The sequence below is a fragment of the Aedes albopictus genome, chromosome 3, assembly GCF_035046485.1.
Source record: "Aedes albopictus strain Foshan chromosome 3, AalbF5, whole genome shotgun sequence".
NCBI classification, from domain to species: Eukaryota; Metazoa; Arthropoda; class Insecta; order Diptera; family Culicidae; genus Aedes; species Aedes albopictus.
In genome coordinates, this window is record NC_085138.1 from 238,652,331 (window position 1) to 238,677,956 (window position 25,626).

Here is a 25,626-nt window from a genome sequence, read left to right on the forward strand (position 1 = left end):
AATTAATAAATTAATTGAAGAGTTTGTGTTTTCGACAAAGTTGTTAAGCTTGTCAAGGGTTGACAAGTGATGGGTCGTTTGATTCGAAATTTTTCCAATCGTGCGTAGTATCAAGCCAAGTGCCAAGCACAGAGACAAGCTCCGAGAGAGTGCATACGACAGAGCGTGAGAGGCATGAGAGCTCCAGCGCGCAGCAAAGTAAGCGAGCAACACACAACCGATTGCGCGTACTCGTCTCCTTCTAGTTTATTGTGCTGTCTCGTAGCAGAGTGTGCGGCACGCAAAGAGTTTTGAGTCGCACCCTATCCCTGTTTTGAGCTGGTGGGAGTTGGATCATTCACGTTCTCAGCTGCCCTGACGTAGTCGTTTCCTGTTGCCTCCAAAGTTCAATCATCTTACGTCCATCCATCAAGAGACTCCCCTCCTTATCCCTGCACATATCGGCTCGCGGTACGAAGCCTTTGCTGGATGCGTTGAGCTTCCGTGTTTCTTGGAAACGGCACAGCAGTTTTATTTCCACGCATTCTGCTTCTGCCAGGTGTCGTCTCTTATCTCCAAAAACAGGCGGATCCATTGTTTCCGCTTCTGTTTGTACTGTTCCACATTCTGCCGGGTTTAATGCTGCAGCATTGCCTCCCGCGTAGCATTTTTCTTCTCCAAAATGGCTCTGTCGTGCCTTTGATTTCGTCGACTCCGTTCCACGTACTCGACACTCGACAGTGCTCTCGGCTACGTCTTTCATGGCTGCTTTTACTGTACTATAGCAGACCTCTATAGGGACCACATCGAGCTTGGTCCGACAATGCTGCCTAAAGATTTCGCGCGTATACTGAGTCGACATCTACAGGGGATAGACAAAATGATCGGGACAGGCAAAATTTTCACTTTTCGAAAAATGTTCAATTAGCTGTAACTTTTCGAAAAGTGCACAAAATATTTTCAAATTTTTACTGTAAGTTCCTCAACTAGTTGTGTATCAGTGGACAAAATTTGGAAAAGATCGGACAATTCTTCACGAAGTTATAAAGATGTTTAAAAAAGGTAAAATTATCCGATACCAAACTTTGAGCTGTTATATCTCCGGATTCAATGAACCGAATGCAATGAAATTTTGACCATTTATGACTTATATAATGAGCTATGAAAAACCATTGACATAACTTAATATTCTTAACACGGAAGAAAATTATAACGATTAGATTTTTTTTCTAATAAAACACCAAATTATCCAAAACATCAACATCGTTTCAAAATTCAAGATGCAAATTATAGTTCATTTAGTTTACCTCCAATTGACTTATATATAAATGCGTTTTGAAGGAGAGTAACAACATAACCGTAAATAAATTGAAAAAGTAATGGGATGCATATTAAAAATAGACCAATTTACTAAAAAATCGTGAAAAAAAATAAAATCGCTATAACTTTTTCGCTTGTTAAAAATTTCAAGTTAAGTCAAATGTTTTTCAGAGTTCATTATATAAGTCATAAATGGTCAAACTTTCATTGCAATCGGTTCATTGAATCCGGAGATATAACAGCTCAAAGTTGGCTATCGGATAATTTTATCTTTTTCAAAAATCTTTATAACTTCGAGAAGAATTGTCCGATCTTTTCCAAATTTTGTCCACTGATACACAACTAGTTGAAGAACTTGCAGTAAAAATTTGAGAATATTTGATGCACTTTTCGAAAAATTACAGCTAGTTGAACATTTTTTGGAAAGTGAAAATTTTGCCTGTCCCGATCATTTTGTCTATCCCCTGTAGTTGCTTCTTTCGTGGCGGTCGCCAGTACCGTACATTGTTGACGACTAGTGATCAGAGTCGATGTTAACGCAAAAATAGATAGATTCTGTCCGTTGCGATGTTCTTCAGGTGTAACGATAGCGGAGCTCTGTTAGAAAAATGTGCTTCGTTTTTGAGGTGGCAAAATGGATAAATCGAAGGCCGTTTCCGTTTGTCCGCTGGTGACGCCGAACTTTCCAATCGTTGGTAAGAATTCCTTTTCCTGGCCAATCTGAGCGTTTAGGTCTCCTGTGACGATATTGGCGTCATGGCTTGGGTCGCGGACGTAGAATGCGTGTTTGTCATCATCAGAGCTTCCGGGGTGAGGTCTGTGAACGTTGGTTATACTGATGTTGATGAATCGGCCCTTGATGTTCAACCTGCACATTCCTTCGTCGATCACACACCTCTGCACACCACCCATCACGATGAAAACTGTTTCTAGCTCGCTTGAGTTGTGTCTTCTCATCACTACTAGTATTGTATGATTACCTCAAAACGTTCACACAATGATTCCTGGGCAACACACTTCCAGTAGGACAGCGATTCCGAGCACCGGTCCTAGAGCACCGGCAGATCAGCGTTACTCCTCTGTGTTCGTGTTCTGGAGTCGTTTCCGTTGGACTCGGTTTGTATTATTGTGTTGTTTATGTTGTTTTTTTTACGGCTGACTCGCCTCCACCATCCTAGAGGACCATGTGTACATATGCGCTTAGAGTCCTTCTCTGGCGTTTGGACGCCGATCAGCCGCCCATAACGTGGGAACAGACTCTGTTGCGAGCTGGTCCTCCTGGAGAACAGACGCTCAGCTTTGCAGAAGCAAAACTCTCCATTCCCCTGTCTGGGTTACTAGCCATAATGACCCCAAGGGCATTTGAAAAAGGTTCCGGAAAGAAACCTGAAGGGACCAACTAATCGCGTTCAAGCGCAAGCATGGTTGAATGGCTAAATTTTGTGATTCCCGTAGGGAAAGAGAAAAGAAATATCAACATATGCTGCTAGCGTGTGGTAGCTCAAAATTTACGATTTTTTTTACTAGTAACTCCAATCCGGTAAACAAGAACAGAAGTGTTCCCAAAGTGCCAAGTGTTGCGACTCGAACGGTCCCGAGCAGAAGAAAATAACAACAGCATAATAAAATATGTTATTTTGACCTAATAACTGTATAATGGAATCAGTAATTTTTATGTTATTAGCATAACATATTATGTTATAAACTTGTCTGTCATAAGCGGCAAAATAACAAATATCATAACAAAAAAATGTTTCTAGAAGATTAATTCAATAACATGTTTTGTTACATCAATTACAACTTAATAACAGGAGATTTGTGATCTTGTTACTGTTGTGTTATTCTTCATCATATATTTGTACATTCTCTATAGCAGAATAATAACTAAACATGTTCTACAACAAAATATATTATTGAAATGTTATCTTGTGGATATATCCTAAAAACATGAATATAACAAAATAGGATTGCCCAACAAAACATGTTACTTAAAAGATATATATTGATAGGTTAACAATAACAAATTTTGATATAAAAACAGGCTATGTGATTCTGTTGTTATCTATTTGCTATTCTCCTCTGCTCGGGTCAAGCGTACCACTCACCCACCATCTCAACCAGGGTGCTGGTTGGTCCAATGCTACAAGTGCGGTGCTCAACCCTCATGAAAACGACAATCCTCCGTGTGATCAACACGATCTTTACAAGTTGATTCATATCGAGCCCTGATGAAGATCCCAACCACAGGATCGAAACGTAGGCAATGGTTTGAAATAATCAACGCTTTTTCTGTGACTGAAAGCCGAAAAAAAACACCAAGTTTCAATTTAAAACCTGTGATTGTTTTAGGTTTTCTTTCGGGGATTCCTTCGGGACTTTCTCAAGAACCTCTCCAGGAATTTCTCCTTCCATGGAAGTCTTGCGGAATTCCGATAGTGATTCAATCAGAGCTTGTTCCAAGAAATGCTTCAGGAATTTCTCTCACGATTCCATTCGTTTATGGGCAGTATGTCTGCAGGAATGTCTTCTTCTTCTAGGAATACTTTCAGAAATTCTACCAGAGATTATTCCAAAACTAATCCAGGAAATCCTTCAAAATTTACTATGAAAAATCCTTCAAGAGTTTCAAGGATTCCTTCAATAATTCGTCCAGAAATTACTGCGGACGAAGAATCCTTCAGATTTTTTTCCAGGGATTCCTCCAGAATTTCTTCGTTTACAAACTGTTACGAGGAGTTTCACCAGGGATTGCTTCAAGAATTGCTCTACGAATTCTTCTTAGGATTCATTCAGGAAATCTTCTTGGAAATACTTCAGGAACTCTTTCCGGGATTTCTTCTGGAACTCCTTCCGAGATTTCTCCAGAGATTCCCTAAGAAACTGCTTCAGAGATTCTCTGTGGAATTCCCAAAGGATTCTCTCAGGAATTCTTTCTGGGATTCTTCCAGGAACTGCTCAAGGGACTGTTTCATGTTCTAAGGATTGTTCCACGAACTCTTCTTTGGATTCTTCCAGAAATTTCTTCAGCATTCCCTCAAGAATTTTTTCTGCGATTCCCTCAGGAACACCATTCTTTCAGTAATTGTTTTAAAGATTCCTCCATAAAATCTTCACGGGATTCTTTCAGGAAGTCCTCCTGGGAATACTTCAGGAACTCCTTCCGAAATTCCTTCAGAAATTCCTCGCGGAATCCCTTTAAAAACTCTTCTTTGATTTCTTTATGAATTCCACCTGGGATGCCTGTTGTATTTTTTTAGGAATTTCTCCGGGAATTCCTTCAGCTCCAGAGGTTCTTCCTGGAATTCTTTCAGGGATTCCTCAAGGAATTCCTCCAGGGATTACAACAGGTAATTCTAAACCTCATGAATTCCTTGTGATATTCCTTCAGCAATTCCTCCTACGCAGACACACATGTAAATTCTGGACTTTGGATTTAAGCCATCAAAATATTCATGAATTAGACATCTATTCTTTTTAACTGATAGACGGATGTTGAAATATTCAAAGAGCAGAATTTCCTTGCGTTCAGTGCGGACAAGCCTGTTCGTTCATGGGATTCCTTCAAGAATTCCTCCTAGGATTTCTTCAGGAATACTTCCTGAAATTTCTTCAGGAATTCCTACTGAGATTTCCTCCAAGGATTCCTCCAGGCATTCCTTCAGGGACTTCCTCGGAAATTTCTGCCTGGGATCCCTAAAGAAATTCCTCCTTAGATTTCATCAGTAGGGTCTCCTGAAATTCCTTTACGAATTCCTCCTGGGATCCTCTCAGGAATTTCTCTAGGAATTCCTTCAGGAATACCTCTAGGTATTTCTCCAGGAATTACGTGGGCTTTGAGATATCGAATGATTGAAGCATGCCTTGTTTGAAAAAGGAAGGTTCAATTCAAAAAACATGGTCTTATTTTTAGGAATTATAAGCTCCCTATCCCCCAAGTATTGATGTCTCTAATAGATGTGAAATAAATAAAACACTCATAGCGAACACCAGCATAAATATCGTTGCATATTAGGACGGCCCCCGGCCCCGTGCACTGACTGGATACTAAGTTCAAAGTCAATGTTATTCCTTCTTGAAAACTGTTACGACGACTTTTCATTATCTGAGGGCAAATATATATATATGAACGAGTGGTTTTCGCTCGCTTTGGAGGCTAGAAGCAGAGGGAAGCGTTTCGAAAATAGTGCACGTACCCATGCTAAGCGATAGAGCCGACGCCGATGATGGACCATAGTGCTACAGTTAGAATGCACCACATTGCATTGCTCTTTCGTTATACGTATGTTTGCTCGCCAGAGGCCCATCGTCGTGTAGCAGTATCATCTTTGGTGGCGTATAGCCAGAGCGTTATATTAGAGCCACATTGTTCGTGTCAACTGAATGCAACTATAAAAATTTAACGGTTCTGAAAACATCAGTCCTTCGGTGGAACCCGGTTCGGAAGTTTCGCTTTCTTCCGAACCGAACGGAGCGGTTTGTTTGTTTTCTAGTCGCAATATAGAACTGTGGCAACATTCCTCAACACATGGGCATTGAATTGATGAATATTGGAAAAAGTGTAATTGATCGACTCGATATCATCATAGTGTATTTCGAAACAGTCACGCCAATATGTGCTTCGTTGTTGGTCGTATCAGAGCTCTAGAGTTATGCACAGCGGAGTGGTGAAATGTGAACGAATTGTTGCCAAATAGAGACGGAGTTTGAAAAGGTTACCCGTACAATTGCGTTCTGAGGACAAAAGTGATTTACTGCAATGTTTCGTAACAAATTACGAGCGTCGACCAGCGAACAACACCAGGTAACTAGTGTTTATGGATAGATTTAGTGCTCTACATTGGGCTCCTCAAGTCTCGTATCGTTTTACAGGATTCGATAACTTAATTACGTAGTTGACTATAGCTTGATTTTAAAATTCTACTATGCCGTTTACATTTGCATTTCGTCCCTTTACCATTGCAACCACCTTTGAATAATCGCTTATTTCACAAGCTGGCGTGGATTTTGTGACAGATAGATATTTACTTCATCATATGCGCTAATTCCCGTCATATCAGACGGAAAATAGCCGATGATTACAGATATTCCAACTACCTTTGCCAATAGCTCATCAGATGGAAGCAAAAAGATGTAGACTATCAAGAACCACCCCCTATAGCACTGGAAATCGGATAATTACGCAAAATCAAACGGTTCAATTCCACTCCACTTACGAATTTCATTTTTTCCTCGTTTTGCATACAATGACGGCAACCGCACTAAAACAGCGCCTAACCGAATTATTCTTCATCACCGTTCAATTTTTACTTCACAAGTTCACTTGTTGATCCAACAAGTTGAAATAAAACACCGCATAAAAGCTCTGCTGTACTTCAAAATTGTAAAAAAATGAGCTTTAACTACGTGCTTGTAGTAAGAACAGGGTGGCCACCGAACCGGGAAAAACGGGAAAACCGGGAAAAAGACGGGAATTCAAAACGACCGGGAAAAAAGCGGGAAAAAGCCGGGAATTTGAGATGATTACCGGGAAAATTATTGTTGAGAGAAATTTGGTGAACATATTTAAATTTTATACAACTCATCGATAATCTGTATAAGCAAGCTAAATTCAATTTATCGATACTGATCCTACAACTTTGCTTTTCTCGAAATTTTGCTAATTCATTATCGAATTTGTGAATAAACTTCAGCACTAGCTTCAGTATCATTTCAAACATACCTAAACCATTTAATAAAGGATTAAGCCTTTCCTTCCCACAATTTTGAACGAATATTTCGATGTCAAGAAAGCGTTTTCAAAAAAAATTACCCGAACAAAACTTATTCTGAACTGGCTAAAGTTTCCGAAATCAACGAAAAAGTTTTTACAATTGTAAGTCATTAGTTGTTAATATTTTCAACGAACTTGAGACAAACGAAATTAGATGTAATAGTTTCCAGAATATTATTGTAACCCAATTAGTTTTAAATTAACTACTAACTACTTGTTTAAATAGTGGAACCATTATAAAAAAAAAATCAAAACACTATTAATTTACACTTATTTCAAAGTAAGCCAATTTGCAGAAATTGTTGTTCAGGTTTCTTTCGGGTACGCTGTTTTTGGCTGTTCAAAGTCGTAAGAAATAAAAGATTAATATTTCATATATTTCTGGAAGTAAGCATGTGACGCCGTCTTTAGTTCAAAATTGTTTTCAGACTTCTAATTACAGAACGATCTTTAAAATTGGACAAGTTTATTTCGGCTCGTTTAAAGACTAAAATTTCCAGAAAGTTGTTCAAGTGAAATTTAAGTGTTCAGAAAACTCCCAGCCAGGTTTTTCTGTTCAACGTTCACTTTACGATGTCTACAGTATATACAGGAGCTACAGTGTGTACGTGGACAGTACTTTACTCACGCTGTCACACTGTAAGATCCTAAAATCGATTCGTTTGATTGCATATTACTCGAATTACTCTGCATCTGATGTAAAGTGATTGATGTTAAATTTAGTAAAACATTTTGTTTAGAATTACACTTGGTTTCAGCTAAACTTTCTTTTTATCCCTTTTCTCCCGCTTTAGAGAGAAATTAGAGGAAATTAAGCTGCGTCCAATAAGCTGAGCTTTTGTGGCGTGACCTAACATTGTTTAATCATTGGATAGTGATCATTCTTAAAAAGGGTAGAGTACTTCTTCATTGTAGTGTGGAAAAAAAGCTTTAAGTTAGAATTCACGTAGAAGAAAAGCTTAAACAATCTTAAATCTTATCATCATTTAGAACGATGGTGCAAGACAGTGCTAAAACAGTTTGATTTTTTTAAACTGTAATCGTTCTTGAATATCGTTTAAATATTGAAGAAAATAATTACTAATGCATAATTTGGAGTGGATTTATTTTCATTGTTCCAATTTTTACGAAAAACGAGAGTTTGGTGTTACATACTCCAAAAATGTTAATTTTGAAAAACCGGAAAAGTTGAAAAATCGTACCGGGAAAACCGGGAAAAAGACGGGAATTCCAAAACTAAAATTGAGTGGCCACCCTGTAAGAACAAACTGTCAAAACAAATATGTTTCCCATAATGCTGCAGGTTATTACTGAGAGCTCGTGGTTTCGTGAAGACGTTGTAAATTCCTTTGAATGATAATTTGCAAAGCATCTTAAAACAAGAAAGAATCTGGATAATCGTGCTAGAGGAATGCAACGAGGGCTCCTATAGATGATATTTCAGGCAAGCTGACGATTCCTATAAGGTACAGCAAATTCCATGTGGGCGTAGATGAACATGGAAGTTAAAATCGATCCAGGAATTCCGTAAGGATTTTTTTCTGGAACTGCTTTTGAAATTCTTCTTGGAATGTATCCCAGGATTTCTTCCATACTTTTCACGCCATTTTTCTTGGTATTTCTTCTTAAATTTTTCCCGGACATACTTCCGGAATCATTCCAGCATTTTTTTCCCAGGATTCCCGAATTTCGACCGATTCCTCCTGGATTTTTTTACGGAGATGCTACATAATTTCTTCCCGGTATTGCTCCCAGAGTCCCTCGTGAGGTTTTTCCCGGATTTTTCCTAAGTATTGTTCAAAGATGTTGTTGTATGATTTCTACCAGGATTTATCACGAATCCTGTATGGGAATTTTTCAAAGAATTCTAACGGATTTCTTGCAATAATCCACCTAAGATTTTTAGATTTTCTCTGGTTTACTCCCAGAACTCCGGGACCTTCATCGGATATTCTTCCAAGATGCTGGATACTACTGGGATTTCTTCAATAGGTATGTACTATAAACCGGGGTCAAGTTGATCAGCAAGGTGAAATTGATCATTCGCGGACTAAATTGTAATTCCATATTAGCAATCTCATATAGTACATAGATATCTAGATATGAGTGTGGTCTTTTCAGTTTAAAAAAATGTTAGTCTTGTATAACTTTTTAATGGTTTTTCAATGTGTTTCTTACATAGTCGAAACAGTTTTTACTTAATAATCGATTTCCACTAGAAGTACCAAACGCTCACAGTTTTGTAGAACCTTGATTGGGATGTGATGAAGCTATTCAGTTATGAAAGTTTAATTAAAGTCGAAAAAGTGATTTAATGTGGTTGAACTCGATTATTTCAAAGGAAATTGCATACCTTCAGGCGTTTTATGATCAATTTCATTTCAGAATTCATTATATGTAAGAGATTTGACACGTTATTCGTATTCAGAAGATCAATATTCAGCGGAGAAGGCATTTTTCTATTCTTACCGATATTGAATTGTATGCTTATCAATTCAGCCCCAAGCTTCATTTGAAATTTTTGATTTTTGAAGTTATTTAACTTTTAATTTAAATTTGTTGAGCAAAATTCTGTTACGTAGGTCCATGGAAGTCCCCCTGGTACTGGTTTTGCAGAAATTATTTTGCCTATATTTGTATTGCTACAAATGTTATGTGCAAAAGTGGATTTAAAGAGATCAATTTGACCCCGGATCACGGTACTCCCAGAGTTCTTGCAGGGATTTTTCCACAAGTTTTCATCTGAATATCTGCTGAGATAACTTACGGAATTCCCGGATAAATATCTGAAAAAAATCCAAGTGATATCTGGCGAAAAAGTCCGCAAAGTCTTATTGAAGAAATTCGACAGGAACTTCAGGGAGAAAAAAACCTGAGAAAAAATGAGACATCTCGGGAAAAGAGTAATGCCGAGAGGAAATATTAAAGACATCCAAGGAAGAACTCCTGAAAACCTCAAGGATTCAAAACTCTTCATCGAAGAAATCACTGGAACTTCTGCAAGAATCTCGTGAAAATCCCGAGAGAAACTGTTGAAAAGCTATCCCTGAAAAACCACTAAGAGAAATTCGTGATGGGTTTTTGGATAATTTTGGAAGGATCTTCAGGGGGAATCTAGCTAGAAACTCTGGAAGCATATCATGAAAACCTCTGGAAAAAATATCTGGAGGGTTCCAACAGAAAAGGTTGCGACCATTCATTTGCAAAGATTTACATTCATTTGCTATTATCTCAGTTCAGAAGCATGCTATCGAAAAACAATGTATGGATGAATTTAACCTTGTAGTTTTATATGAAAGTTTGCCGAATAACATTGGGATCGCAAACGTATATCGAAGTCGTGAGCGAGCTGTGAAGGTAACTCTCCACGCGGTGAATGTAAATTTCATTCACGCTGTGGAAAGTTGCCTTCACAGCTCGCTCACGACTTTGGAATGCGTGTGCGACCCCAATGTTATTCGGCAAACTTTCAGATAAAACTACAAGATTAATTTCATCCATACATTGTTTTTCGATAGCATGCTTCTGAACTGAGATAATAGCAATGAATGTAAATCTTTGAAAATGAATGGTTGCAACCTTGCCAACAGATTGATACCTCGTGGAAAACTTCTGCGAAAATCCTGGAAGGAACTCTGGTAGAAATCCCAGGAACACCTCTCAAAAATCTTAACCTAATTTTGTGGGATATTTTTGTATAGTTTTTGAAAAGCACATAAATTTTAGAAAAGGCAAAATTTTGAAATATAAATTTTTAAAATTTCTTCCTGGAAAATCCTGGAAAACTCCGGGAATATTATTTTGGGTTTTGAATAGACACCCTGATATTCTACTTATTTGGATGGAGATGAACCAGACATGGGCTGAAAGTCTCGATAATAAAGATAATAATAATAATAATACTTATTTGTACGACTGCAGGCAGCTGAACCGTGGGTCTATCCCTGAGTTGCTTTGAACTAAAGTGATCGTCAGAGGGTTTAACTAGATCGGATCAGACGCGGTGCAGTTGCTGAATCTATTGTCACCAGGTACGGAGTTGCCGTTGGGGTCCGACGGTGAGCTCAAAACAGAATACGTCGCAAAAGAAGATCAGACTGAGATGGATGTTTTCGTCTTAAAAAATCGGTAGGGGACACTGAGGAGGCTTGATCCCTGGGGAGACTTGTTCCCCTCATATTTTGTCTGAATCAAAAACAGTTTTCTTCTAGCATATTTTATCAAAACTATATGTGAACAAACGACTATGTTTTAGCTACAAGTGATTTTGATTTTGCATTTCACTATTTTTTAACGGCTGATGGTTTGTTTTCAATCCTTCAGAAATCTTTTAGGCGATTCTGAAAAATCTCAATAACTTTGTAAAAATTGAACCACATCGAGCTAAAACTTCACAGCACATAGTTCAAACAAAATACTATCAAACGTATTTATCCAAATAACACTGTTATAAAAATATTTCATTTATTGCAGCTAAGTATACACAACAGTGACATGTGGGGATACTTGATCCCTCGAGGATTACACACACATTATATATAAGAGAAATAAAATTCTAGTCGGAAGCATTTATTTAGGTACTTGGAATTCCAGTATATTCAATGATAAAATGTGTCAGGTAATTATTATTTTAGTACAGGGCTGCCCAACCTTTTTCGCTTGTGTCATACATTTTTCGTCCGTACGACCGTAAAAATGGTCAGATATTAGATCTTTTAGCATCAAATGAAAGCCTGGTGTTAGGGCTGGTGTGTTGATAATCAAATTTAACTTATCCACTTAGCTACCGTGGCAATTCAGTGAAAAATCCATCCGGTCCGCGGGCCGGACTGTTTTTTGGGTTCAACTGCACCGGTAGCTAAAGCTTGTCAACAAATTCTCACTTTCTCACTTGACTGAGTTAGATGTAACACTAAGCTTTCATTTGATGCTAAAATATTCCATGTATGACTTGCTTTGCAAACGTGTCGAATGAAAATGTCTTAAACATGCGAAAAAGGTTGAGCAGCCCTGTTTTAGTACAAACCATAAAAAGGGGCATCAAATCTTTCCTATTTTTTAAATACGGCATATCCTTACAAATTTAAGGAAATCTTACATTTTGAAAAACACTATATTCATCAAAAATACAAGTAATCTTGAAAAGAAAACGAATAGGACAGATCGGTGAAGTACTAGATTTGTAGTAATAAACTAAATTTTTGTATGGTGAGAAGGTCAATTCTCCGTTTCTGCAATGAAATGGTGCAAAAATCGTAGTGGTATTATTATTCCTGCCTAATTTGATGCTGTTTGAGCAAAACTTTGGGCAACAGTGTTGTTGTTTTCTGCATTTCTTGCAACATAAACAACATAGTTACCCAAAGTTTTGCTCAAACAGCATCAAATCAGGCAAGGAATAATAACACCCACGCTTTTTGCACCATTCCACTTCACAAACGGAGAATTGACCTTCTCACCATACAAAAATTCAGCCCATTACTACAAATCTAGTACTACACCGAACGTGCCCCATTGGAAGCTTCTGGAGTTATTTTCCCTTTAAATGAACCAAGTGCTGAAAAGGGGATCAAGTATCACACATTTTTGAAAAATACATCATAAGACATACCTCCATAAAAACACAGTTATGATAACTTTAACAATAATTTGAAGTACTTCTTCTTTTTATGAACTTGCAAAAGATGTTTACCTGCCATTCTATACGAAAATTGGATCTAGTTTTGTGTTTTTCCTAAAGTTACAGGCATAGGGATCAAGTCTACCCAGTCCAAATAGGCTTCCAGGAAAAATAAAAAAAATCTAGGGATGTTCAAAATAAAAATTAAAAAAGTGAAAAACCTAAATTCTCAAAATCGAGACTTGAAAATAATCATCTTCCAAAATATGTAATAATCGATTTTAGACGACGAAAAATTATGTTTAGATCAAAATAAAAAAACTGGGTACCGTCGTGCGGGGCTTCTTTTTACACTTTTTCATGGTTTTTCAACTTTATGACATTATAACTCCCAGAGTAGTGAATGGATTTCCACAATTTTTATACATAATAATTATGAGTATGTATGTAGGATGTATGCAAAATTTGAACTAAATCCATCAATAAACAAAAAAGTTGTTCATACACCAATCGGACACATCTCATATAGAACCCGATGGGGGCTACTTTGGACATTTTTATCTAAAACAAAATTGCATTTCAAATTCCAGGTTTATTTAGAAAACTACTTTGTACCAATACTGTAGTATACCATATCAGACATAATTTAAATAAATTTATGCGTTTGAAGATGGTGCCGTGTTACCTTTGGTATTATGAGCAGCGTGATATTGCTATATAAATAGCCTGAAAAAAAGGACCATCAATCCTTTATTTGGGTGAAATGGTCATTTATAATGCATAACGATACAAATATTCGATTGTATATGCTACGTTGATATATTTTGAATGAATTGATCAACCATTTGAAATTTATGAACTGTAGAAACAATGCTTACAGACCAAATGTTCTGATACGTTATGTATATTTTATTGATTTATTCGATGTATTTTCGCGTCCTGCCAAGCAATAAACGGTCTGTTTGAAAAATAATTTCAATCAAATGGAGGGAAAACTATTGCTTCGTAATAGTCCCAAAGACATCAAACAGATTTGAACCATATTTCGAATTCAAAAAATCCATATTCGAAAGTGTCCAAAGTAGCCCCGCATTTCAAAAGTAACCCCGCACGACGGTATTAGAGGAGTAAATGTTTTTACCTATTTTCAATTGTAGCAAAATATGGTGCTCAAGTAAGACCTCATCCTCGCTTAAAGTTTTTGAAATAAAAATCCAGATTCAGATAAATATATACAATGAAAATAGCTGCTGTCACCATAAAATCCGTCCCTGCCTCTCTTTTACATTTACGATCATATAGATGATGAAACCAGATATCTTTCCACACCGTCTCATCATCGCCAAAACGGGTGGTCTATTCATCTTTTGTACAAATTAGAAAAAAACACCAGATATTCTACATAAAAGCATCAGGTTATTATTTTTTTATTAGATGACTTGGGTTTTACATTGAAAATCCAAAACTTAATGCTGCATGTTGCTTAGCTAATCATTACGCGGACTACGTATGCGTAACGCAAAATTTTGCAATGCAATGCATGCCAAGTGTTTTGCCCTAAATGCCTCAGAATCACACATTAACGAAAATGAGCCCATATTTTTCGTTACCAAGGAAAGTAAAGCTGTTTTTTTCTTCTTACTATTACAATAATTGATACATCTACCCTATACATGAATATTTCAGGCTATCACGAGGATACAAAAGGTGAATGTCCGTGTTAATTTCGAACACTGGATTACACTGTCATTCGAAGCCAACGGCTTCAACGGCGATAATTAACCCTTAACCGCCCGGGACGATTCTTCTGACTTCAAATGGCTCGTTCTCCGAAACTACGGCACCAAATTGCATTCGGTTTGAAGCATCATCAAGGGGAAGAGTGTAGCTTTACAATGGTTTGGCGGGGATCCCCCTATGACCCTCCCCCCTTTTCTGCGGGGCGGATCTAGGTGTGGCATGATCCGTAATATTACCATATGATCATAATTTCGACTGGAAAACAGCATGTTATTGTAGTTGTTAGTGACAGATTATTCTAAACATGTAATTTCGGACCTGATTAGGTCAACCGGTCATCCGGTGACTTCGGAACAGGTTCTGGGGACTTTGGAATCTCCGGTAGAAATGGCCATTTTTCGATTCTAATAGAATCCCATCATGCGACACCTCAAATTTCGCAGAATGACGCGCGTAATCCAGTAAAACAAAGAATAACTTTATTGATCGATTCTGGTCACCCGGTGACCTCGGAACAGGTTCTGGGGACCTTGGAATCTCCGGTAGAAATGGCCATTTTTCGATTCAAAAAGAATCACATCATGTGACACCGCAAATTTCGCAGAATTCCGCGCGTAATCCAGTAAAAAAAGAAAAACTTTATTGATCGATTTTGGTCACCCGGTAACCTCGGAACAGGTTCTGAGCACCTTGGAATCTCCGGTAGAAATGGCCATTTTTCGATTCTAACAGAATCCCATCATCCGACACCTCAAATTTCGCAGAATGCCGCGCGTAATCCAGTAAAACAAAGAAAATTTTTATTGATCGATTCTGGTCACCCGGTAACCTCGGAACAGGTTTTGGGGACTTTGGAATCTCCGGTAGAAATGGCCATTTTTCGATTCTAATAGAATCGCATCATGCGACACCTCAAATTTCGCAGAATGATGCGCGTAATCCAGTAAAACAAAGATTTTTTTTTATTGATCGTTTCTGGTCACACGGTGACCTCGGAACAGGTTCTGGGGACCTTGGAATCTCCGGTAGAAATGGCCATTTTTTATTCTAAAAGAATCCCATCATGCGACACCTCAAATTTCGCAGAATGCCGCGCGTAATCCAGTAAAACAAAGAAAAACTTCATTGATCGATTCTAGTCACCCGGTGACCTCGGAACAGGTTCTGGGGACCTTGGAATCTCCGGTAGAAATGGTCATTTTTCGATTCAAAAAGAATCCCATCATGTGACACCGCAAATTTCGCAGAATGTCGCGCGTAATCCAGTAAAACAAAGAAAAACTTTGTTGATAGATTTTGGTCACCCGGTAACCTCGGAACAGGTTCTGGGCACCTTGGAATCTCCGGTAGAAATGGCCATTTTTCGATTCTAACAGAATCCCATCATCCGACACCTCAAATTTCGCAGAATGATGCGCGTAATCCAGTAAAACAAAGAAAATTTTTATTGATCGATTCTGGTCACACGGTAACCTCGGAACAGGTTCTGGGCACCTTGGAATCTCCGGTAGAAATGGCCATTTTTTATTATAAAAGAATCCCATCATGCGACACCTCAAATTTCGCAGAATGCCGCACGTAATTCAGTAAAACAAAGAAAAATAATTTTGATAGACTCTGGTCACCCGGTGACCTCGGCACAGGTTCTGGGGACCTTGGAATTTTCGATAGAAATGACCATTTTTCGAGTCTAAAAGAATCCCATCTGGATGAATTTCTGGATGAATTGATGAGGAATTTCTGAAGATGTTCATGGATAAATCCATGGAGGAATTCCTGAAGAAATTCCTGAAAAATAAAACCTGGAGAAATTCCTGGAGAAATGCCTAGAGCAATTTCTCGAGAAATTCCAAGAGAATTTCCTAGAAGACTTCAGGGATTTTTTTAGGATTTGCTGGAGTAATCCATAGTCGAAACCTTGGAGGTTTTCTGGCGAAAATTCCTTTAGGATTTTTTATGGAGAATTATCTGGAGGAATTCCTGGAAGTATTTCTAGAGGAATTCCTGAAGGATTTTCAGGAGGAATTTTTGGAGGAGTTCCTTGAACAATTTCTGGAGGAATTACTGGAGAAATTTCTAGAGGCATTCTTTGAGGAATTTCTGGAGAAATATTTGAGGTTTCCTTGAGGAACTCCTTGAGGAATTTCTGAAGGAATTCCTAGAATAATATTTGTACGATTTTTTTTTTTGAGGAATCCTGAAGATATTCTTGAATGAGTTTCGGGAGAAAAGTCTTTAGAGTTTTCTGGAGGAATCCGTGGAGGAATTCCTGGAGGAATCCCTAGAGGAAATCTGGGAGGAATTCTTGCAGAAATTTCTAGTGGATTTTCTGGAGAAATACCTGAAAAAATCCCTGGAGGAATTACGGGACGAACTTCTTGAGGAATTTATTGAGGAATTTCTAGAATAATATTTGAGGCTTCTTGAAGGAGTTTTTGGAGAAAACTCCAAAAACGAAATTCCTGGAGAAGTTTGTGGTGGAATTTCTGAAGAAATTCATGGATGAATCCCTGGAGGAATTCCTTTAGAAATTCCTGGAAAATTTCCTGGAGAAACTCCTGGAGGAATTTATGGAGGAATTCCTGTCAGAGTTCCGGGAGAAGCTCTTTCAGGATTTTCTGTAGAAATCCGTGGAGGGGTGGAAATCTTGAAGGAACTCTAGCTGGCAGAAATTTCTAGAAAATTTTCTGGATGAATCCCTGGAGGAATTCCTTTAGGTAATTCTGGAGGAATTTATCAAGGAATTTCTCCTGTTACCCTTCCTGAGGATTTATCTGGAGGAATTCCTGGAAGTATTTCTAGAGGAATTCCTGAAGGATTTTAAGGAGGAATTTTCGGAGGAGTTCCTTGAACAATTTCTGGAGAAATTACTGGAGAAATTTCTAGAGGCATTCTTTGAGGAATTTCTGGATGAATTTTCTGGATGAATCCCTGGAGGAATTCCTGGAGGTTATTCTGGAGGAATTTATCAAGGAATTTTTCCTGTGACCCTTCCTGGATTTTTTTTTTCAGGAATTCCTCCAGGAATTCCTCGAGGAATTCCCCCAGGAATTCCTCCAGGGATTCATCCAGAAAATTTTCTAGAAATTTCTGCCAGTAAGAGTTCCTTCAAGATTTCCACCCCTCCACGGATTTCTACAGAAAATCCTAAAGGAGCTTCTCCCGGAACTCTGACAGGAATTCCTCCATAAATTCCTCCAGGAATTTCTCCAGGATTTTTTCCAGGAATTTCTGAAGGAATTCCTCCAAGGATTCATCCATGAATTTCTTCAGAAATTCCACCACAAATTTCTCCAGGAATTTCTTTTTTGGAGTTTTCTCCAAAAACTCCTTCAAGAAGCCTCAAATATTATTCCGGAAATTTCTCAATAAATTCCTCAAGGAGTTCCTCCCGTAATACCTCCAGGAATTTCTCCAGGGATTTTTTCAGGTATTTCTCCAGAAAATCCACTTGAAATTTCTGCAAGAATTCCTCCCAGATTTCCTCTAGGGACTCCTCCAGGAATTCCTCCACGGATTCCTCCAGAAAACTCTAAAGACTTTTCTCCCGAAACTCATTCAAGAATATCTTCAGGATTCCTCAAAAAAAATCGTTCATATATTCTTCTTGGAATTCCTTCAGAAATTCCTCAAGGAAACCTAAAATATTTCTCCAGAAATTCTTCAAAGAATGCCTCTAGAAATTTCTCCAGTAGTTTCTCCAGAAATTGTTCAAGGAACTCCTCCATAAACTCCTCCTGAAAATCCTTCAGGAATTCCTCTAGAAATACTTCCAGGAATTTCTCCAGATAATTCTCCATAAAAAAATCCTATAGGAATTTTCGCCAAAAACCTCCAAGATTTCGTCTATGGATTACTCCAGAAAATACTAAAAAAATCCCGGAAGTCTTCTAGAAAATTCTCTTGGAATTTCTCGAGAAATTGCTCTAGGCATTTCTCCAGGATTTATTTTTCAGGAATTCCTCCATGGATTCATCCATGAACATCTTCAGAAATTCCTCATCAATTCATCCAGAAAATCATCCAGATGGGATTCTTTTAGACTCGAAAAATGGTCATTTCTATCGAAGATTCCAAGGTCCCCAGAACCTGTGCCGAGGTTACCGGGTGACCAGAGTCGATCAAAATTATTTTTCTTTGTTTTACTGAATTACGTGCGGCATTCTGCGAAATTTGAGGTGTCGCATGATGGGATTCTATTAGAATCGAAAAATGGCCATTTCTACCGGAGATTCCAAAGTCCCCAGAACCTGTTCCGAGGTTACCGCGTGACCAGAATCGATCAATAAAGTTTTTCTTTGTTTTACTGGATTACGCGCGGCATTCTGCGGAATTTGAGGTGTCGGATGATGGGATTCTGTTAGAATCGAAAAATGGCCATTTCTACCGGAGATTCCAAGGTGCCCAAAACCTGTTCCGAGGTTACCGGGTGACCAAAATCGATCAATAAAGTTTTTCTTTGTTTTACTGGATTACGCGCGGCATTCTGCGAAATTTGCGGTGTCACATGATGGGATTCTTTTTGAATCGAAAAATGGCCATTTCTACCGGAGCTTCCAAGGTCCCCAGAATCTGTTCCGAGGTCACCGGGTGACTAGAATCGATCAATGAAGTTTTTCTTTGTTTTACTGGATTACGCGCGGCATTCTGCGAAATTTGAGGTATCGCATGATGAGATTCTATTAGAATCGAAAAATGGCCATTTCTACCGGAGATTCCAAGGTCCCCAGAACCTGTTCCGAGGTCACCGGGTGACCAGAATCGATCAATAAAGTTATTCTTTGTTTTACTGGATTACGCGCGTCATTCTGCGAAATTTGAGGTGTCGCATGATGGGATTCTATTAGAATCGAAAAATGGCCATTTCTACCGGAGATTCCAAAGTCCCCAGAACCTGTTCCGAAGTCACCGGATGACCGGTTGACCTAATCAGGTCCGAAATTACATGTTTAGAATAATCTGTCACTAACAACTACAATAACATGCTGTTTTCCAGTCGAAATTATGATCATATGGTAATATTACCGATCATGCCACACCTAGATCCGCCCCGCAGAAAAGGGGGGAGGGTCATAGGGGGATCCCCGCCAAACCATTGTAAAGCTACACTCTTCCCCTTGATGATGCTTCAAACCGAATGCAATTTGGTGCCGTAGTTTCGGAGAACGAGCCATTTGAAGTCAGAAAGAATCGTCCCGGGCGGTTAAGGGTTAAAATTGATCGAATTTGCTGTAATGGATTGAAAACCCCCTGAAATGAACATCACATTCGTTCTGCGGTTAGCCGCCAGTGCTAACAATTACCACAGAAACTCCATCCGAATGGTCTTGAAACTTTAAATCGAAATCTATCAGCACAGAAGAAACGCCAACTCGATCGTTACACGCATTAATTGTGTTGATCGAGCAGATTGGCCACCACGAGACTCGGATTGATCGTGCTACAGCTTCCGTACACCGTCGAATCAGTTCAGAACTGTAAATTTGATTATAATCGATTGCAATTGGACTTCCCATTATACACCTCATGGATCGCTACAGTCGCCTACGACCGGCTACCATCATCATTGTATATTGTATCGTTGCATTTTCATCTTCTTTCGGTGCCGGACTAGAAGATTTGGCAAAATCTACGTGATTTAAAACAACACACAATTTCATCTTACGGTTCATTTACAAAGAGACCATTATAATCACTACCATCTATTGCGCTGTTTCTGTCCACCGAGATGTGAATCGGCATCAACCAACAATTAACCAATTACCCGGCGAGCGCGTTGTGTTTCATTTTTAACAGCTGCTACCGTGACGGCTATTCTCATATCGTAACATTGTATCCATGCTCAATTGGGTTCCTGTGAGGCTTGTTTGATGTCTGTTTACTAGGTTGTTAGACATTTTTGCATCAGAGAAGAACGAGGGCAAAAATTCAAATTCGTTGTCATGCGACACGCTCTGTATTTATTCATTCATCAAGCTTATACTTGCCCTTGTGTATTGTAATAGTATGCACTGTGACGTTGTTGAGATGTTTGGTTTACCAATTGGTTCTAGTGATACAGGTTATCTATTAACTTCTCGCAGAGCAACGTGACTGTCTGTCAATATAGTTTGTTAGTGACACTAGCGATTGTTAAAAATTGATTGTTTCATCTTCTATAACGTTGACTAGAAAGTTCAATACAACATGGATTTCCTGTATAATGTACAAATAGTTGTCGTTGCTGTAAATTCTAATTATACCGCTATTGACAGAACATCGAAATTCAATACGTTTGCATTTAATGAAACATGCCTTTACATATCTTGCATTAAATTCTTATTTATTTTACACACATTCACTTTTCATAAACATTATCAGAAAATCATACATCAATAAAGAAAATTCCGTTTAATTTTACATGCTATTATCTATTGTTTCCACAAATATTTTACAGAATGTTTATACATACCACAATACCATTAGTTGTTCCTTATTACTAATGCTAGTTAATGTAAATATCTGTGTAAAAGATAATGTTATCAAGGTGAACAAAGTGAGCTGTACTGCAAGTAAACATTTATCGTATTTCTTCCATTTTTGTTGATGTCACTGAATGTGTTGAATCGTGTGAACATAAGTTATATGACGTTTGTGGAATGACTCAATGACATTTCCCAAGTCGTGTAAAACCTTATCCCAATTCGTCAAACGCAAATCAACCAAATTGACCGACCGAATCACCAGAAACCTTGGTATGGAACGCAAGGGAAGCTACGGTCATGTAAAAGCCTTGGTGAACAGCATCCACGGGTCCTTCCCAGGCGCTGTTCTTCTGGACACTGGGTCCTTGGGCAGCAACCCTTCGTCCTCTGCCACCGAAGTGACAGCCAGTGTGGCCACTTTCGTTTCACCAACCGACGACCCTACTGGTGACTCCGGCGCCGCTTCACCTAGCAAAATGCCCCATCGGCTTAGGATACCATCGCTGGTGGTCACAGGCTCGCAGTCACCCTTCCACATCGCCAGTAACCCACCGGGAATGGGCGAGGGAGACAACTCCTTGCGCCGATTCAGTTTTGCCCTAATGAGACGTCATTCGAATACGGTATTTACAACAAGAGTAACTTAGAATATTTTGAGCATATCGCGTTTGCAGTTGTTTTGTATAGCTATTGCAAACTAATCTACATATATTATTGAGATTCTTTTTTGTCATTTGATACCCTGTAGTTTTCATCGTACGCATCTGTGCTATCAATTGAAACAAATTCTTGTACAATTTTCAGAGTCATACATACCTTTCTATGTCGTCATAAGTCAGTGTCATTAGATATGTAATATATACCTGTGTGTAGACTTAATCTTGAGGGCTGCTACAATGATAATTAGGAATACATTAATTTGAACTGATGATTTCAAGTTTACAAAATTAAGCTCATGATGAAGCATCTATACAATTAATAAAATTGGTTTGTTTTGTATCAGCCTAACACGATGCGTTTCAAACTACTAAATGTGTTAATTTTTCCGTATGGATGTGTGATTTTATTAATGTGTGTTTGTATTCGATGGGTTCTCAATCATTCGCATGCTAGATAAGTAGTTCAATAGTCCGTAGCAATACACCAGAAACAATTCTCTGATTCGATTTCCTGTATTATTTTTGTTTAATAGAAAAAGGTCCTGTTTTCTATCCTATCCAAGCTGTTTATTTTGATAAGTTGATTTCGAACAGCTTTAAAATGTTTGGTATCTATATGAATTTGGATTCACATCATTTAAAATAAAATTTATTGCGTAAACCCCATATTACCATTCATTGTCTTAGTGTTATCGGACAACAGGTATTTACAGATCAATGCTGTAAAAGTGTAGACCTTGAAATTTAATAGAAGTTATTCCTACCTTAGACTGAGAATATTATAACATTATCGGCGTTTTGCATTAAAATCATCGATTTTCGAGTCATTATTGAGCCTAAGCTCTACGTCCACACATTTTTCCTTATATTCTAAGAACGAAAGTAACATTCTCTTAGGCATCCCACATTTATACAAAATGTTTGGGATAGGCAACTTTTTTTTTCTTTCACAAGAAAGTTTAACAAGCTGTAACTTTTCGTAGAGTGTATAAAAAATTCTCAAATTTTGACTGTTTATCAACCCATCATATATGCATCATTGGTACAAATTTGAGCTCGATTCGTTAATCTTTCGCGAAGATAGAACCGTTCTCGAAAAACACTATTTTTAAGCAACTAATGTTTGAACTGTTTTATCTATATATAACGTTTATCAACAATATATGGATGCTTGATACGACATTATAAAATGTAATATTTTCTCACGGCGAATAAAGTTATACCGGTTTGACATTTTCACCTATATAGAGGAAAATAAGTCAAATTTACAATACCACACAAAAATTTCTTAAGGTGTTCTTTCTTTAATCCGAATAGGCTCTAATATATCTTATTAGAGATATTTTGAGAACAGAAGTAGAAAATCTTTGGATACCAAACCTAAAATTTAATGACATTGATGTAAAACTTTTTTCAACGTGTAAAAAGTACCTATGTTTTAATAACTTGTAAAGCATTAGGGTGCCTGTACCACTTATCGCACTACCTAAGCAAAACTATTTCTACAAAAATAAGAAGACCGACGAATGTCATCGATATGTCTAATGATTGATTAGTTTTCATACTTTACAGGAAAAATATAGAAACCGAGCCAAAACTACTTTTAGTATTTATTACGGCGTGTGCTAACGACAGGAACCCTGTACCAGTTATGGACATAATTGTTAATTTGGGTTCCACTTCGCACTATTTACATGCATTCCTTATTGGATTAGCCATAACTGGTACACTATAGCAAAATAGGGTGCAAGGAAGCGGAAAAGTTAAGAAAAATGAATTATTTCTATCACAATTTGCACAAATTGTGAAGTTTGAATGATTGCAGCCATCTTTTGTGATCGTGATCTGTTGTTCACGATTTTTTTTCTTCTTGATTTGCATCATTGAAGGTTGAAAATCAACTATGGCGAATTTGAGGTACTACAGCCATAACTGGTACACTGAGCCTAATATATTGTTGATAAGCATAGCATAGCATAGCCGACCGTACACATCCTGGGGTGGCTGTCGATAGAGAAGTTTAATGCGCCAGAAAAGTTGCCTGGGACTTGACAAACCTTTCATTTAACGAACTCTCGACACCTGGCCAGGTCCTTACGATCAGCGGAGATGGGGAGGAAATGTTGATTAGATATCTACTCAGAATATGTCCAAGAACTTGGCCCACTTCATAGATATCTGGAGTTGGAAATTGGATAGGGTTTAATGGGATGCTTTCCTTGGCGAAAAAGCGTACGTGAAATTGTCATGGTTTAATCATTTACCTGGTTACCACTGAAAAAGTAAAAATAAGCATTAATCAAGTCGCACAAATTTCGTAGGTAGTACAGCCATAGACCACAGTTGTGAGGATTGCCTCCTTCCCGTAGGATACCAAAACACAAAGATTGGAGACTTCTCTCTGACTTCTCAACAAGACTGACGCAATCCTCCAACAGTCTAGAGTTGTCCTGGCCTCGTTCTTGCGACTGCTGAGGAATATGAAGGGATGGTTAGTTAGACGCCTAAAGAAAGATGTAGAAAGTTATACGACTTCTCGGGCATAGGTGTCAAGGGGATATTCATGGGTGTTGTTCTAGGTGTTGTTAATGGAAGGGTACTCCAAAGGATGCGGTTGGTCAACGTTCAGGTACACCATTATTAGACTGCTCCGAAATAGTTATCTGCCCAATACGTCTTGGATTCCTCGTCATCTTAATGGCATTTATTTGTATAACTTGATTTTTCGATTGAGATTCTGAAATATTACATAATATTAACATTGACGCCGAATAAGCTACATATTAGTGATACGCTCGCCACAGTTACATATTTTATAATATAATTTGTATCGTACAATAAATTTACCTGAATCCTGCTGAAATAAAATATTGATTAGCAGCAAAATTGAAACAAAAATATTACATAAACATCAAAAAAGTGCATCAAACTTTGATCTTGGAATATTTGTAAACTACTGCCTGATTACTTCAGGCAGGAAAATTTCAAGATCAAAATTTGATTTGGTAGATCTTACGCCGCAACGCACCATTCTGAGGTGATCTACCCACGTTACGGGAAGCCTAATATATTGTTGATAAAAGTTCAAAATTTCATTCAATTCGGTTAACTATTTTCCGAGGTATGACAGTTCAAAAATTGATTGTCTGAAAACTAGTGTTTCACGAGAACGGTTCTAGCTTCTCGAAAGATTAACCAATCGTACCATTTGTACCAATGATGCACATATGATATGTTGACAAACAGTCAAAATTTGAGCATTTTTGTTGCACTCTATGAAAAGTTAGAGCTTGCGGAACTTTCTTGTGAGAGAAAAAAAAAAGTAGCCAATCCCAAACATTTTGTGCCACCCCCTATATTTAGCATGGTGCTAATTGAGCCCATGTATTTGATCAAAATGCAGTGAAATCTGAAGTGGTCCGCATAATCAGTTAGGCTGAGAACCACTGACGTAATGCCTACGACTACGACCGAACAGCTGACATCTTCATCAGAAAACTCTGTTCAACGATAAATCCACCAAACATCAAACTAGTTTAATTAAAAATAAAGAAGAGAGGCGTGTATCAGATTTCACCTACTGCGAAAACAACTCGAACCTATTTATTGCAATTATTTCTGGTGGCAATACCCTTCAACCCTGTCGATCAGCTGTTCCGGTACGCATGGTTCAATTTAACACACAGAGTTCGTAAACAGTATAATCCATCGCGTGTATGGTATATGTACACAAGCAACGTGGAGAAGAGAGAACATGCAAAAGCGGTGCCTATAGATTACGTGCAATACACTGCCAACCACACCGCACGCCGAACGCTTCTTGACCATTGGTCATTTGTTTTGCACCGTTTGATCGGCTCTCACGCGCGCTCACTTCGCGCGTATTAAAGTGTCTCCATGGCTGCCCAATATCCGAGCACTACTCTCTCACTTACCTTAACCTCTATGGGGGTTGGAATCCTATAGGGGGGAATCGGTATAAAATGCGTCGGTGGAGTAGGATAACTCATACTCAAAAATTATAATTTATTTAACATGTTTTTAAGAACCGTTCAGTTTATAAAACTGACAACT

The 25,626-nt window shown here is 38.2% G+C and overlaps 1 protein-coding gene across 4 annotated transcripts in view; it reads left to right on the forward strand.

The window, feature by feature from the left end:
* LOC109420153 (kinase D-interacting substrate of 220 kDa) overlaps window positions 1–25,626 on the forward strand; it is a 153,640-nt gene that overhangs the window by 42,871 nt on the left and 85,143 nt on the right. For all 4 annotated transcript variants that reach the window (XM_062859700.1, XM_029868523.2, XM_062859701.1 and 1 more), the window contains one exon: window positions 20,866–21,516. In XM_062859700.1, the coding sequence (XP_062715684.1) occupies window positions 21,076–21,516 (441 nt within the window). In that variant the 5' untranslated portion in view covers window positions 20,866–21,075. Of the gene's footprint in view, window positions 1–20,865; window positions 21,517–25,626 lie in introns of those variants that run through there.